At 42.2% G+C, this 15,338-nt stretch overlaps 1 protein-coding gene across 1 annotated transcript; it reads left to right on the forward strand.

Moving 5' to 3' along the window:
- Positions 1 to 1,669: 1,669 nt before the first annotated feature.
- On the forward strand, positions 1,670 to 6,437 carry polr2d (RNA polymerase II subunit D). Its single transcript, XM_060834336.1, has 4 exons — positions 1,670 to 1,763; positions 3,469 to 3,649; positions 5,057 to 5,152; positions 5,972 to 6,437. The coding sequence occupies exons 1-4, from the start codon at positions 1,691 to 1,693 to the stop codon at positions 6,048 to 6,050; spliced, it is 429 nt and encodes a 142-aa protein (XP_060690319.1). The 5' UTR covers positions 1,670 to 1,690; the 3' UTR covers positions 6,051 to 6,437.
- Positions 6,438 to 15,338: the final 8,901 nt, after the last annotated feature.

A 15,338-nucleotide genomic window follows, 5' to 3' on the forward strand; every position in this document is an offset into this window, starting at 1 on the left:
CAGAGATAGATTCTTGATCAGTAGGGAAATCAAGGGTAACACAGGAAAGTGGAAGTGAGAAATGTTGAATCAACTATGATCCTGTTGAATGGCAGAGGGGCTGAACAGCTGACTCGTGTTCCTATCACCCTGTGCAGAAGATAGTCTGTGCTTTGAATTTACATGGAGAGCAGTGTAAGTTGGGCCATTTAGTGCACTCAAAGCTGAGTTAGTTATTGACGAGGAAGTCAAGCATTCTGGAGAGGTCAGGCAGGAAAATAGAGTTAAGGCCACAATCAGATCAGACATACATGGTGAGACAGGCTGAGGACTGACTGGCCATTTGGATATGTTCTTACTGAGAGGGACATTGACCTTCCTCAGGGAGTAGACCCACAGAATCATATAAGTGTCGAGGTGCAGATGGAGCCATTCAGCCCATCATGCTGACAACAGCTTATGAGACGTGTGCCATTACCTAGTGCCAATCTCTTGATTTTTCCTCATAACCTTGAATATTATTTATATTGCCTTCTTGAATGCATCAATTGAACGTGCCTTCATCACATTTCCATGATGTGGAGGTGCAGTTGGGGTGGACAAACTTAAAAATCACAAACACCAGGTTATAGTCCAACAGGTTTCTTTGAAACTCGAAAAGTGTGGTGCTGGCAAAGCACGACAGGTCAGGCAGCATTCGAGAAGCAAGAGAATCCATGCTTCAGGCATTAGGCCTTCATCAGAAATGAAGGGCTTCTGCCTGAAACGTCGATTCTTCTGCATTTCGGAAGCTGCATGACTTGCGGTGCTTTTCCAACGCCACACTTTTCGACTCTGATCTTCAGCATCAGCAGTCCTCACTTTCTCCCAGGTGTATGTGAAAGTACAAGCTTTCTGACGCTGCTCCTTCATCAGGTAACTAGCGGGACAGGATCATAGGACACAAAATTTATCCTAAAAGATCAAAGTGTCATGTAACTGATGCGATGTATTGAACTCACGTTTCGCGGCAGTGCATTACAGACCGCAACTATTCACCATTTGAAAAGGTTTTTCCTCATTTCAGCTGAAAATGTGTTGCTGGTTAAAGCACAGCAGGTCAGGCAGCATCCAAGGAACAGGAAATTCGACGTTTCGGGCCAGAGCCCATCATCATTCCTGATGAAACGTCGAATTTCCTGTTCCTTGGATGCTGCCTGACCTGCTGTGCTTTAACCAGCAACACATTTTAAGCTCTGATCTCCAGCATCTGCAGACCTCACTTTTTACTCGAAGATTTTCCTCATTTCACCCTTGCTTCTTTTGTAGATCACTTTAACTCTATACCCTCTTCTTACATAAAAACTAAGAACAGCGGATGCTGGAGATCTGAAACATAAACAGAAACTGCTGGAGAAACTCAGCAAGTCTGGCAGCATCTATGCAGAGAATGCAGACTCAAAGTTTCGAGTACAGTGATCCTTTTTCCTCTTCCCAGCGGGAGCCGCTGAGTCATTTAGAACCACGATGCTGACTGACCAACTCAAACCAAAATGTTTTGACGGAGGAGAATGCAGAGGGTCCCGGCCAGGCAGGAACCACACCGTTTACAGTCCGGTTAGGGAAACCAGCTTCCGCCAGCATCAAACATGACAGCGCCCAGGGCAGAGCAGCTTCAGCGCATGCGTCGGCGCAGGCCGGGTGTCTGCTTCCGGGTCAGCGGGGAGCTGCAATGGCGGCCTGTGGGAGCGAGGCCAGGGTCGGGGATGTGGAGGAGGACGCCTCTCAGCTGGTGTTCCCGAAAGGTACCGGGGGAGGGGGGTGAAGAGGGAGAGAGAAGGTGGGGAGGGGGGTGAAGAGGGAGAGAGAAGGTGGGGAGGGGAGAGAGAGAGAGAGAAGGTGGGGAGGGGGGTGAAGAGGGAGAGAGAAGGTGGGGAGGGGAGAGAGAGAGAGAGAAGGTGGGGAGGGGGGTGAAGAGGGAGAGAGAAGGTGGGGAGGGGAGAGAGAAGGTGGGGAGGGGAGAGAGGGAGAGAGAAGGTGGGGAGGGGGAGAGAGAAGGTGGGGAGGGGGAGAGAGAAGGTGGGGAGGGGAGGGGAGAGAGAGAGAGAGAAGGTGGGGAGGGGGAGAGAGAAGGTGGGGAGGGGGAGAGAGAAGGTGGGGAGGGGAGGGGAGGGAGAGAGAGAGAGAGAAGGTGCTGGGGATGGGGGACGGAGAGAGAGAGAGAGAGAGAAGGTGGGGAGGGGAGGAGAGGAGAGGGAGAGAGGTAAATCATCGAGAGTTCCTGCTCTACTTTCAGTCGGTTACAGCCATTCCTCACTCTCTGTGCTTTCATTTGTTCAATTCAGTTTTAATTTGCCTTTCAAAAGATGCTGCATGAAACGTGACATGGGCTAACAGGCCACCCAGTTCAAGACAGAAGAATAACAATAGCAGCAGTATGAAAACCGAAAGAGCTGCCAATCAGATACAAAACAGAAGTTGCTGCTAAATCTCAGCAGGTCTGGCAGCATCTGTGAAGAGAGAAATCAGAGTGTGACCCTTCCTCAGAATGGCAGCAGCTGAAAATGTGTTGCTGGAAAAGCACAGCAGGTCAGGCAGCATCCAAGGAGCAGGCGAATTGACGTTTCGGGCATAAGCTCTTCTTCAGGCTTATCCCTGAAACGTCGAATCTCCTGCCCCTTGGATGCTGCCTGACCTGCTGCGCTTTTCCAGCAACACATTTTCAGCTCTGATCTGCAGTCTTCACTTCCTCCTCAGAATGGCAGCAGTCTGGTCAGGGAACATGGGGTGAGGGGGTGGTCACTGAGCATGTCACTTTCATCCCCTTTTAAGAATCATAGAATCCCTACAGTACAAAAAGAGGCCAGTCAGCACCAAACCTTTGAAAAATATCCCACACAGGCCCACCCATCCCTGCAATCCCGCATAGGGTTTTAACCATGGCCAATCAACCTATACTGTACATCTTTGGATTGTGGGAGGAAACCAGAACACCCGAGTCCCTCGTGCTGTAAGACAGCAATGCTAACCAGATTCAGGAAAGCTGTGGAGTCATAGAATTGTGCAGTACAATAAAGGTCCTTTGGCCCATTCAGTCAGTACCGTGACAAATATACTGCTCCCTGTACTTAATTATTTACTTCTTTCAAAAACTGTTTGTGAATTGCTTTCTGCTCAACTCCATGTGTATACTGTACCTACTTGTCAGCAATTGTTCAACTGAAGAGGCATGTATTGGCATAGTGATTTAATCCACTGAAAATACCCAGCCCAACATGTACTATGCAGTACTCTTCATTCCTTCTTTCTAGGCTTCAGCTGTGGAAACTCAATATGCAGGAATGGAAGGAGTAAACCTGATGCCTGTTGATAGATATTGGAACTTAAGTACTGTCAGTGTTTAATTTAAAAAAAACTAAGTGTTATTTGAAGTGATTTGGTTGGGAAGGGCATTGTTAGGTAACTGAACAGTTGGCTGTATTATGAATATTTTGTTTTATGTTCTGACAGAATTTGAAAGCTCAGAGACCCTGTTAAACTCTGAGGTCCACATGCTACTGGAGCACCGAAAGCAGCAGAATGAAAGTGCAGAGGATGAGCAGGAGCTCTCTGAAGTCTTCATGAAAACATTAAACTACACAGCCAGGTTCAGCCGCTTCAAAAACAGGGAAACCATCGCCAGTGTCAGGAGGTCAGTGCAGGACGATTTGAAAATATTAAGTGCACCTACGGTTCACAGTATTGTTGTGGCTGGGGTTAGGAGGGGTGAATTAATTCTTTTATTTATCACATTCCTCCCTGGTCTCAACAGAGTTGGAATTTAAAAGGGAGATGATCTTTTCAAATATTGTGTATAATCCATATCAAAATAAGTCAGCCAAGGTCCAGTAAGTAACAAGCTACAAATTAATTGATATAAAGTAGGTGAAAGTGAGGACTGCCGATGCTGGAGGTTCAAGTCGACAATGTGGTGCTGGAAAAGCACCGCAGGTCAGGCAGCGCCCGAGGATCAGGAAAATCGACGTTTCAGACAAAAGCCCTTCACCAGGAATGAGATCTCACCAACCCCTCGGCTCACAGCCTCAAAGAAAAATTTGAAAACTTTGTAGTGCAATTTTTTTAATGTTGGTCTGTAGCTGTCACTTCGCTTACAAAACATTGGCTGTAGGATTCCTTCCTGGATGAGATATGACGGGCTGATTTTATTTTGAATCTGGAGGTAAGTTCTAATTCTCCTTTAAGAACTCGAAGAACACAGCAATCAGAACCTTACCCATTCCGAATTAATACTTACAGTGGTGAAATCTTCCAATAAGTTTTGAAGTTAAACTTTAATGTGGGTTTTAGAGAAAAGAGAGATGGTAAAGGCTGTGCTCAAGGCAAATGATCTCCATGGCTCTCTGTGCTGAAATCAACTATCTTTCCTTTCCCCAGAACTGTAAACTAGATCATTTGACTTTTTTGAAGGTGTTGTAGACTTGGCATCTTCATTGAAACAACTTATTCCTTCCTGGAGATCTGAAACATAAACAAAAACTGCTGAAGAAACTCAGCAGGTCTGGTAGCATCTCTGAAGAGAATGCAGACTGAAAGTTTCCGTGCCTTAACATTAATACAATTAACAATCATATTCACATAAGTGTTTATATTTGCATATACCCAGTCCCTCGGAAGAAATCTTGAATGTCTTGAGGTTGATTGCAAGTCTTGTAAATTCAGGTTGCACACCTTACACCAGCAATAAGACGTTAAGCCTAGATTCAGTCATTACTAATTCTCTTTGCCTGCTTTTAGCTCAAAGGTTAGCAACTGCAGTTGGGATCTGTTGACTGTATTTGACAAGAAAATATTTCTTGGTACTTATCAAAATTGTCACTTCCCTTCAGTAATTATCTTATCCTTCAATTGGCTTGTCTACTATTAACTGTTTAACTGTTATTGTTTTATTACAGATAAGGATAACATGATCAATGCTGTGTCTCACTCTCATTTATGCTTCTCCTGTGCTTTATTACAGCTAGGTGCTTGTGAAGATATTACATTGAACTAGTGTGTTGGTTTAATTTGAAGTACAACTGTCGCATTTTCTTTCTTGCAGTCTGCTATTACAGAAGAAACTGCACAAGTTTGAGCTGGCTAGTCTGGCCAATCTGTGCCCTGAGACAGCTGAAGAGGCCAAAGCCCTCATTCCCAGGTCAGTGTCCTTTCTGGACTGTTTCCGTAGAGCATATAGCCTACTGAAGGCACAGAGGTCGATCATGACGCAACTATAGTTTAGAATGTGCAAGAGGCCAGAATTAGGGAAGTGCCAATACTTCAAAACATGTGAGACTGGATGAAGAGATGGGGCGTGGCAAAACCTTGGCAGTGATTTGAAAACAAGAATGAGAATTTTAAAATCAAGATGTTGGCTCCCAGTTAAGCAATCAGAGCAAATATTTCTTCTCTGTGGAATAGTGTTGTAAATTGACTTTTGGGGGCTAATTTTCATTCTCTTTAAATCCTTTATTAGATGATGTAGTCACTTATTAACATTACTGTCTGTATTTATGTTAACCTATATGGCACTTGGATTCTCTCACAAGCAGGTTAGAATAATTCTTCAACATCCTCATCTTGGAGAACACAGTATTTAAATGGGCACAAAACAATGACATAAATTTGTTTTGCAAAATAAGTAAGAGAAACACTTGTACAAAGGCAGCCATCATCCTAGACACGTCTTCTGCATTGGTGAGGTCTTGAGTTAGCATGTTTCCATTGTATGTTCACAGATCTGGAGTATTTTAGTTTGGATGTTGGGGATGAACTGAACTGAGCTTGAAACAAATGAGTCTGTATCAATGTCACTGTTTGACCTCTAATAGATGTAGTTCTTCAGGGTCTAGTTGTTTTAAATCTGCTTCTGGAATAATTGTTTTTAGTTATCTGTCTGAGTTGGTGGTTGCAGAATATTCATGTTCCTCTCTTTTCTTTCTTCCTGTGCTTCGGCTCTATTTTGTAAAAATTTCAGCTTGGAAGGTCGGTTTGAGGATGAGGAGCTCCAGCAAATCCTTGATGACATTCAGACCAAGAGAAGCTTCCAGTATTAGCTCCAATATCTGCAAAAGCCCGGCTCTCCCTGATGCTAACCGACTGAACAATGGTGCTGATACTTGTCTCTGATTGTACAGTGATTGGAAGTGGAGAGACCATGGGCTGAAGCAAGCAGGTGCACCAAAAATGACTATAAACCCTTAGGCGAGGTCTGAATCTAGCGTTGTTCAGTAACGCGTTCCCTGACACCCAGAGTGCAAAGACGGTCTGGGATCACAGAATGGGAATATGATCTGTTTTGTTTCACTGTGATGTTTTTTGTGACTTTTTTTTTGTTCCATTTTTGAAAAACCAAAATCCTGTAACTCATTCTTATAGGTTATTAGCCCCATATTGTTTTATTAAAGTGAAGGTCCATATATTGGATCCTGGTTAAAGATTGATTCTGTTTGAATGAAGTCAGAAGAGAAATGAAACTGTTCCTTATATGTAGACTTAAGAAAATCTAATAACAATCTATTGACAATGGTTGCACATAAGGCACATGGCACATTTTTTGGAAAAATGGTGTCTTTTACTGAACTGACCCTTTATTCAATTCTGTCCATCTATGTATTTTATCTAATTATCTATGTAGGTCTGTCTTGAACCAGTACTTCAATAATATGCAACAGGAAAATGAGAGAGGGAAAGCTCCTGGTAAATGCACCCGTATCTCTTTGTAGTGAAGCTATTACCTTCTGTTGGATTTGGTTTCACTTTTCTTTTGATTTGTGAACTTGGACGGAGAGTGGTGTCAGCTTTATTGATTCAATGGGCATCATCAAATCTCCAGCAGAAAAGGCTCAGTGGTAAACGGGATAAGAGTTGGTTGTAAGATCATCTGTGCCCCTCATTGCAACTGTCACTTGAAATGAGAGCGACTACCTGAGTACAGACTGAGTATTTGAAGCTGGTGTCACATCTACACAGTTAACTGGTGAGCAGCAGGCCAGATTAGGATTTCACTTTGGTCAGTTTGGGAATGGTAACTCCAGTACATCTTATGATATTCAGACCAGCTGAAGCATGAAATATCAGCACCACTGTTTCACACCCACAGCCTTCCCTAGTGCTTACCTAGTAAACATCTACACTGGGGTCGGGGGGGGGACTTCCGGTCACATTCTCTGATGTTAAAACCCCAGAATTTTTGGGTTATGGAAAAGTCTTGGAGCTTGAAATCTGCCTTGCTTTTCAGTGAAAGTTTGTTTATTTCAAAAACTGTATTGGTATGGAACCTTTGCATCTTGAGATGGACTGAAAGTGCGATTCAGTGTGCCACTGACACATGCTCTCCCATCTATCAATGTTTCAAACTGGCTTCTCTCAGATTTGTAATGGACTTTGTTTAGTCACAACTTGTCCTTCCCTATTGCTATGCTAGCTGATCTCAGCAGTTGAGACACAGCATTCAGATCTAAGGAAAAAGCAGCAAAGTGGTGTAGGGACACATCAGGGCCGAATAGTGTACCATGCTGAAACATGGCTGTTTCTATAGATCAGGTAAATAGGCTATGAATATATTACTTTTAGTTTGAATGTGGGATTCCTGTGCTTCATGCAAGCTCAGGCCAAACCTTGAGGTTTCTTTCAATAATAGGGTGGCACGGTGGCTCAGTGGTATGCACTGCTGCCTCCCAACACCAGGGTTCAATTCCAGCCTCTGGCACCTGTCTGCATTGAGTTTTCCTCCTGGTGCACCAGTTTCCTCCCACAGTCCAAAGATGTGCAGGTTAGGTGGATTCGCCATTCTAAATTGCCCCGAGTGTCCAGGGATGTATAGGCTAGTTGGGTTAGCTATGGGAAATGCAGGATTACAGAAATAGGGTAGGGGTGTGATTCTGGGTGGAATGTTCTTCATAGGGTCAGTATGGACACAATTGGGCCGCTTCCACACTGTATGAATTATGTGGTGAATATTTATCAACAATATGTACATTTTGGAATGGCAGCTATGCTCCCTCCTCTGGGCTGCATTTGTTCTAGCTCCCAGCAAAGACTCTCTCACATGACAACTGTCATCACCATTAACATCACAGCATACCTTGGACGCTCGCCTTTAAACCATCTCTACACTATCCAATGGCCTTTTATTGTGAATACCCCTTTCCAATATTACCTCCAGACCTTTGGAGTAAATTTAATTCTATGTATTAACATTCCCTCCATTTAATACTCACTTCTTCAATTCTGCTTTGTGTTCTCTGCTAAGTACATATTCTTTTCTTTATCCTATCTTTAGATTTAATTGCTAACCTTTTATCCTGTTCTCTCATCTTGACCCTGATCTGTGTGGCTTAAGGCCTAGTTTAAACCCACACTGTTGGACTAGAGACTGTGGAGGTATGGCTTGAAAGGACTGAGTCAAGAAGTACAATTAGGTAGGTGAGTGTTTTGGAATAGAAATTACATTAAGATGAAGGAGAAGATCAGCACAAAGATCAGTTTTGGTCAGAATTTAGCTGTATGAACCAGCCCAATTGGCACAGAAACTAGAATAAGAATGCAATGTCTTACGAGATGGTTTAAAAAAAACAAGTAATTAAAGAAAATGCAGAGACTTCTAAAATGCTATAGATAAATAGAAGCCAATTAAAACTGAGCAAAAGTTCTCCCGCACAATAGTGAGAGGAGAAAATTAGAAATTGAGAGTATAATTTTGAAAGGTAAAAGAAACAGAATTTTTGAAAATATATCAAAATGAATAGGGAAAGTAATTCTCTTCTACCTCTTGGTTGGTAGCAACAAAGATATTTTTAAATTTTCTTTAGCATGCATCTTTAATTAGAATGTAGTCAAATTATCAAAATTAAGGAGTAAGTTGTGAAGTTTTATTGAATGAAAGAAAGGAATGTTAATACTTTTTAAAGTAAAACATGTCATCCAATATATTCTGTCTCACATGCAAAATTTTACGCAGTGCAGACTATAGTACAACAGGAAGAAAAGGAATATGGAGTTTAAAAGGTTGTGTCATAGATGTCCTGGAATTGAGAGGTGAACAATGTCTGTATAGTTGATAACTTTTATCCTCAGTGGTAGTGAAATTTCTGGAATCTTTGAGTTCTCAGTAACTAGGTATTGATTGATTTCTGTGTCTTTAAGTTTCTCTTGAGACCACTTCATTCCACATTGGCTTCCTCAACTCACCTCAAGTAATTGTAGCTAGCCATTTTTAGGAAATTCTTGAGTATTAAAATCAGATGATGGTAATTGATAGCTTTGACTGTGAATGCTGACCACAAAATGGCACAAGTATTTAGCCAGTTGTTTCTCCTCGCCTCTAGTAAAACGCACAGAAAAAAATGGTGAATCCTGAAGTGGCTGATAATAAAATGAGCAATATTCTGAAGGAAAAAGTCAAATTTTTGTAAGTTTGATTAAAGGAAGGCAAATTTCTGCCTAAACTCTGAACATTATTTGCTGCTTGTCGGCCCAACTTTCTCCTTCTCAGCCAACCCCCAGCCTGGAGACTTTAATGGTTTTCTTTTTGTCGGCCAAAGGAATTGTGCTCAGTGCAAACAACAATGGCCTTGGCACTGAGCCCTCAGGCATCCTGTTACTTGCCTCTTCCATTCTCATGTGTGGACAACTTCCTTTTTGTTTCCTCTGATGCATTCAATTTACAATGGACATCAAAAGTTCCTCCCCATTCCTGGCATTCCATCGGCATGGGCTAATCTCCTGTGTGGCACTGTGTCAAATGTAAACATGCTAGTTGATCTCCAGGGGAGACACTCCTCCTCAGGTTGACAACATCGTGTACATTGAAATGTTGCTAACAACGTGAAGAAATTTATGCAGGAAATTATTGTGACACATGAAATGTATAAGCAATGATTGATCTGTGGCATTGCCTGTGAACGCTAAGACATGGTGATTATACCTCTGTGTATTCCAGATATTAAGATATGTAACTATTGACAGACAACTAATGTGGCTCCATCCAGTGGCAGAGAAATGCAGCCGCAGATATGATTGAATGACTGGTAACATGGTACACTTCCATTCGCCAAAAGTATGCAGATGCTGTAAATCAGAGACACAATTAGAAACTGCTGGAAAAGCCCAGCCAATCTGTTAGTATATGTAGAGAATGAGAGTTAACGTTTTGGGTCAAGTTCTGAGGAAGGGTCACTCAACCCAAAACGTTAACTCTGATTCTCTCCATAGACACTGCCAGACCTACTAAGCTTTTCCAGTTAAAAATCACACAACACCAGGTTATAGTCCAACAGGTTTAATTGGAAGCATTAGCTTTCGGAGCGCTGCTCTTTCATCAGGAGGTTGTCACCTGATGATTCACCTATGAAGGAGTGTCGCTCCGAAAGCTAGTGCTTCCAATTAAACCTGTTGGACTCTAGCCTGGTGTTGTGTGATTTTAAACTTTGTACACCCCAGTCCAACACTGACATCTCCAAATCATGAGCTTTTCCAGCAATTTCTATTTGTGTGACTCATTTTCATCCTCTAGGGAAAAAACACTTCATTGTTATCTAGAAAACATACAGGCTTGAGGAGATCAATAACCAATAACATTCGTTCTGCCTGTCCCAGGGATAACCATCTCCCCATAACGTTTAATATAATACTTTTGTGAATCTCTACCCATAACATCCTGAGGGGTACTATTGAGGAGAAATTGAAATGAGCATACCACACAAATACTCTGACTGCTAAACCGACCAAAGACTGGAAGTAATGCACTGCTTGCTTCCCCGATGTAGGTATAGCATGCATGATGTACAAGTAAGGAGGGTGATTCTTCAGGACTGGATGAGTGCAGTTCCATCAACACATGAGTAACCCAATTCTAAAAGCAACCTGCCTCAGCCACACCTAATGTCTCTCCTTTACCATTCACACTGGGTATCACTGGCAGACTAACAGCAGTGTGTAATATCTGCAGTGTGTCATATGCACTGCAGCAGGTAGCCAAGGCTGCTTTCGATAGCACCTTCCAAACCCATGACCTCTACACCTAGAAGGACAAAGTATGAGGGGACAGCAATACCTGGAAGTTCGCCTCCCACTCTCAAGCCATCCTAACTTGGAAATAAATTACCTTTCCTTCATTGTCATTGGATCTAAATCCTGGAACTCATATTCATGGCACTGAGTGTATATCTACAATAGACAAACTATAGTAACTCAGAAGGTGGCTCACCACTAACTGCTGAAGGGCAATTGTGGCGAGGTAATACTTCTGGCCTTGGCAGAGGTGTTGACATCTCATGAGTGAATAAGATTAGATTACTTACAGTATGGAAACAGGCCCTTCAGCCCAACAAGTCCACACTGACCCACCAAAGCGCAACCCACCCAGACCCATTCCTCCATGTTTACCCCTTCACCTATCACTACGGGCAATTTAGCATAGCCAATTCACCTAAGTTGATCTTTTTTTAAAAAAAATTATGCATTAAAATACAGAAACTCTTGAAAAGTCAGTGAAAGGGTTGCAGAACTGTGATGCTTTGAAAGAAAAGTGTATAACCTTAGTTGCAAGTTAATCCACCTCTCATGGCTTCACACAAGATAAATCAGTGACTATGCCCTCCTTTTTAACTTATTTCTCTTTCCTTTGGTAAATTCCCTCTTTAATTCATGTTTCTTTACTGCTTATGCCTATCTTTTGACTCAAGTGGGAAGTTGAGATTGTTTTGATGCTGCAGTAGGGCAGCGTTTTAGTTTGGGACTGGAAAGTGTGGGAAAGTTTGTCCTCTATTCCCAACCAGCTGTTAACTGGCCTCCACATTATATTATATACACATCACCTTCCCAATATCCCCATCAACATACTACCTCATCTCCCTTGAACCACTCAGTCAATCATTATAATGTTCCCCTCCCTGCACTTCCTTCTCACTCTCCTCATTTTTAATCTACTATTCATTGTCAATCCCACTCTTTCTATCTGAGGCAGATGGTAAAAGATTCCTCCTTTTTCAAATGATTTCTTTAAAAGTATTTCCTTCTGAAGTGTTGTTTGCTTTCGTAATTCAATTAAAATCAAACCAGAACGAAAGCAGACACACTCCGTCTTTCTCTCCTGGCGTATTTTCTACGTCTCTCAGAAATGTAAGCAATGAGCATTCACACTAATCAACTGTGAACTAATTATAGTTGCGCCAATTATTAGGGTTCAAAATGTAATTATACTTTTGAAGCTGCAGTGTTAGCACAAAGAAGGAAAGCACTCCCACATCTCCAAATGTTATGGTCACAACAAAATCCACAACAAATGAGTAATCAGTAGTGCTTTTTCTCACTCACAAAAATGTTTTTTATAAACATCCATCTTACCTAAATAGAAACCTTGAAGAATGTTATGGCAAATTTTAAATAATTTTGAAAATAGTGAACTAGAAATTGAAGGTGGACAGTTTTTCATTGATAAGTTCAATGAATATATCTAAAAATTAGATTGGGTTCACATGCCCAGATGATATATTCAAGATTTAACAAATATAAATAAAAACAGAAAATAAATATAAATACTTTGCACTTTCAAAACAATCTATGGAGAGAGAAGCAAGAGACAGAAGTTGTGGGTCAGCCATCATCATCATCCTGAAGGATTAACTCACTCAGAATCACAGAAGTATTATGGCAGAAAATGAGACTATTTGCCCTATCATACCTATGTTAAACCTTCAAATCAGTATCATTACTGTGTGCCAATTTCATGCTTCGCCCCACCCCCACCCCGTATACATGAACATTATTCTTAGCTCAATTTTTTAAATTTCAAAAACATACTTTATCCATTAAAATATCTTTCTTACGTACATAGTCACTAAAGCAGATTGGTTCTGTATGTTAGCATATGAAAAAACAGATAAACATTGGAGTTTGACTCTATCGAGCAAACAAATCAAAGGCATGTTTTACTTGTACAAGATTAAAATTACATATATTTGAGGCATTGGGAGGGTCCAATAACTGAACAGATCTCATTATACTTCAGCAAGAAGACCTTAGACAGTGGTCTTTATCCACAGTGCTTTAGAGGCAGCTGCCCCAAGCTTTAGTTCATCCCTCAGCACGTTGTCCTGAATCTTGGAATGTGCCAGTCTGCAATATTTGGCTGAGATCAATTCCTTGTTCTGGAAGACCAACATGTTTTGGGCAGACAAAGGGCATCTTTTATTGAGTTGATGGTCCTCCAAGTGCAGTTGATGTGCGTCCTGGGGGACAGACCTTAGAGCACAGAATCCCATGTCACAGAGCTGCTTGGGACAAACCTTGACAAAAACCTCTGCATCTTTCTCCAGAATCTCATTGCAAAGGTACATTCCAGCAGGAGAGATGTGACAGTCTCTGCCATCAATGCTGACTTGAATGCCTCAGTTGAACCAACTTCCATCATACTTCCAGGCACTGCATTTCAAACTATAACTAACTCACTGTGTGAAAATCTTTTCTTCTTACCTCACCTTTAATTATTTTGCAGATCACTTTAAATCCATGTCCTCTTGATCTTGTTTCTTTTTCTGCCTAGAGGTCAGACAGTATCTGAAGAGAGGGAAAAAGGCTTAATGGGTCCAATTAGAACTCCTGTGCAGATGAATCGGTTTTGATTGGGTAACTTTCAAAGAGGACATAGTTCGGGTATAGTCAAGGTACATTCCTTCAAATAATCCTTTTCCAGCCCACTTATGACTTTGAAAATCTCTACCAGATCTCCTCTTAGCCAACCGCTCTCCAAGAAAAACAGTCACAACTTCTTCAATCTCTCCTCATAGAGATGTATCATATGGAAACAGACCCTTCGGTCCAACTCGTCCATGCCAACCAGATATCCCAACCCAATTTAGTCCCACCTGCCAGCACCTGGTCCATATCCCTCTGAACCTTCCTACTCATGTACCCATCCAGATGCCTTTTAAACATTGCAATTGTACCAGCCTTCACCACTTCCTCTGGCAGTGTACCATCCTCTGTGTAACTGAAGTTTCTCACCCTGGAACCATTCCTATGAATTGAATTTTTATTTAGTTCTTTCACAGGATGAGGGTGTCACTGGCCAAGCCAGCATTTTATTACCCATCTCTAATTGCCCAAAGGGCAGTTAAGCATCAACCACATTGCTACAAGTCTGGAGTCACATATAGGCCAGACTGGTTAAATATGGCAGTTTTCTTCCCGACAGGGCACCATCTGCCATGGCAGGAATTGATCTCAGGCCACCAGAATGTTACCAGGATCTCTGGATTAATATTCAACGATAATAACACTAGGACAACCACCTCCCCGCTGTGCTTCTACACTCTCTACCACCTTCAATGATCTGTGCACATATATACCCACGTCCTCTGCTCTTGCATCCCCTTTAGAGTTGTACCCTCTATTTTACCTTTTCCTTCAATTTTCTTCCAATCTGTCACTTCCTTGTATTGAACCTCATCTAACATTTATCTGTCCACTCCACCAACTTGTCTATATCCTTCTGGAAAGCCATGCTGTCCTCCTTACAGTTTAAAATTCTTCTAAGTTTTGTATCATCCACAAACTTTGAAATTATCCTTTGCACATTAAAATCTAGATGATTAGTTCAAATCAGGCAAAACAAGGTTCCTAATACTTCCTGAAGAAGGGCTCATGCCCGAAACGTCAATTCTCCTGCTCCTTGGATGCTGCCTGACCTGCGCTTTTCCAGCAACATATTTTCAGCTCCTAATACTGACACCTAGAGAGCTTCACTACAAACTTTCTTCCAGCCTGAAAAATACCCATTGACCATTATTCTAAGAATTTCTTCTCACTCAGCCAACTTGTCTCCATGTTGCTACTGAATCTTTTATAACTTGCCCTGTAAATTCACTCACAAGCCTGTTTTGTGGCCTTCTTGCACTTTGTTTTCTCCTTCTTTCTTCTCAGCGACGTCTAGAACTTCTGGCCTCACTGTGAATTCAGACCCAACATGGCGATCTCTCTGGCTGGTGTGGCGGTCTTTTGGCCCAGTGTGCTGGTCTCTCAGCAGCTTGGTGTGGTGGTCTCCTAGCCTGGCGTGACAGTCTCTCAGCTGCCCAGCATGGCTGCATCTCGGCAGCCCAATAAACCGGTCTCTTGGCAGCCCAGCATGGCGGTGTCTCAGCAGCCTGTAGTGGCCACAGCATGAAGTTCCAGTCTCAAGACAATTCCAGAGCATTCTGCCAGCCTCGCAGATTCAAGGTGGAGTCAAGGCCCGGTGTGGACTGGGTTGAGGATTGTTATTCTGAACTTTTATTTCTTTATTGTTCTAACTTTTTTCCCTTAGGAATGTGTGCTTAAGAATCTGTACCTTGGTATGTTTGGAC

The sequence above is a fragment of the Hemiscyllium ocellatum genome, chromosome 13 (genome assembly GCF_020745735.1).
Source record: "Hemiscyllium ocellatum isolate sHemOce1 chromosome 13, sHemOce1.pat.X.cur, whole genome shotgun sequence".
Taxonomy (NCBI): domain Eukaryota; kingdom Metazoa; phylum Chordata; class Chondrichthyes; order Orectolobiformes; family Hemiscylliidae; genus Hemiscyllium; species Hemiscyllium ocellatum.

Bases quoted from the DNA above. Each gene is read 5' to 3' on its own strand.
- polr2d (XM_060834336.1), top strand. From the start codon at position 1,691: ATGGCGGCCTGTGGGAGCGAGGCCAGGGTCGGGGATGTGGAGGAGGAC. The intron at 1,764-3,468 runs GTACCGGGGGAG...ATGTTCTGACAG, and splicing joins TCAGCTGGTGTTCCCGAAAG to AATTTGAAAGCTCAGAGACC. The intron at 3,650-5,056 runs GTCAGTGCAGGA...TCTTTCTTGCAG, and splicing joins ACCATCGCCAGTGTCAGGAG to TCTGCTATTACAGAAGAAAC.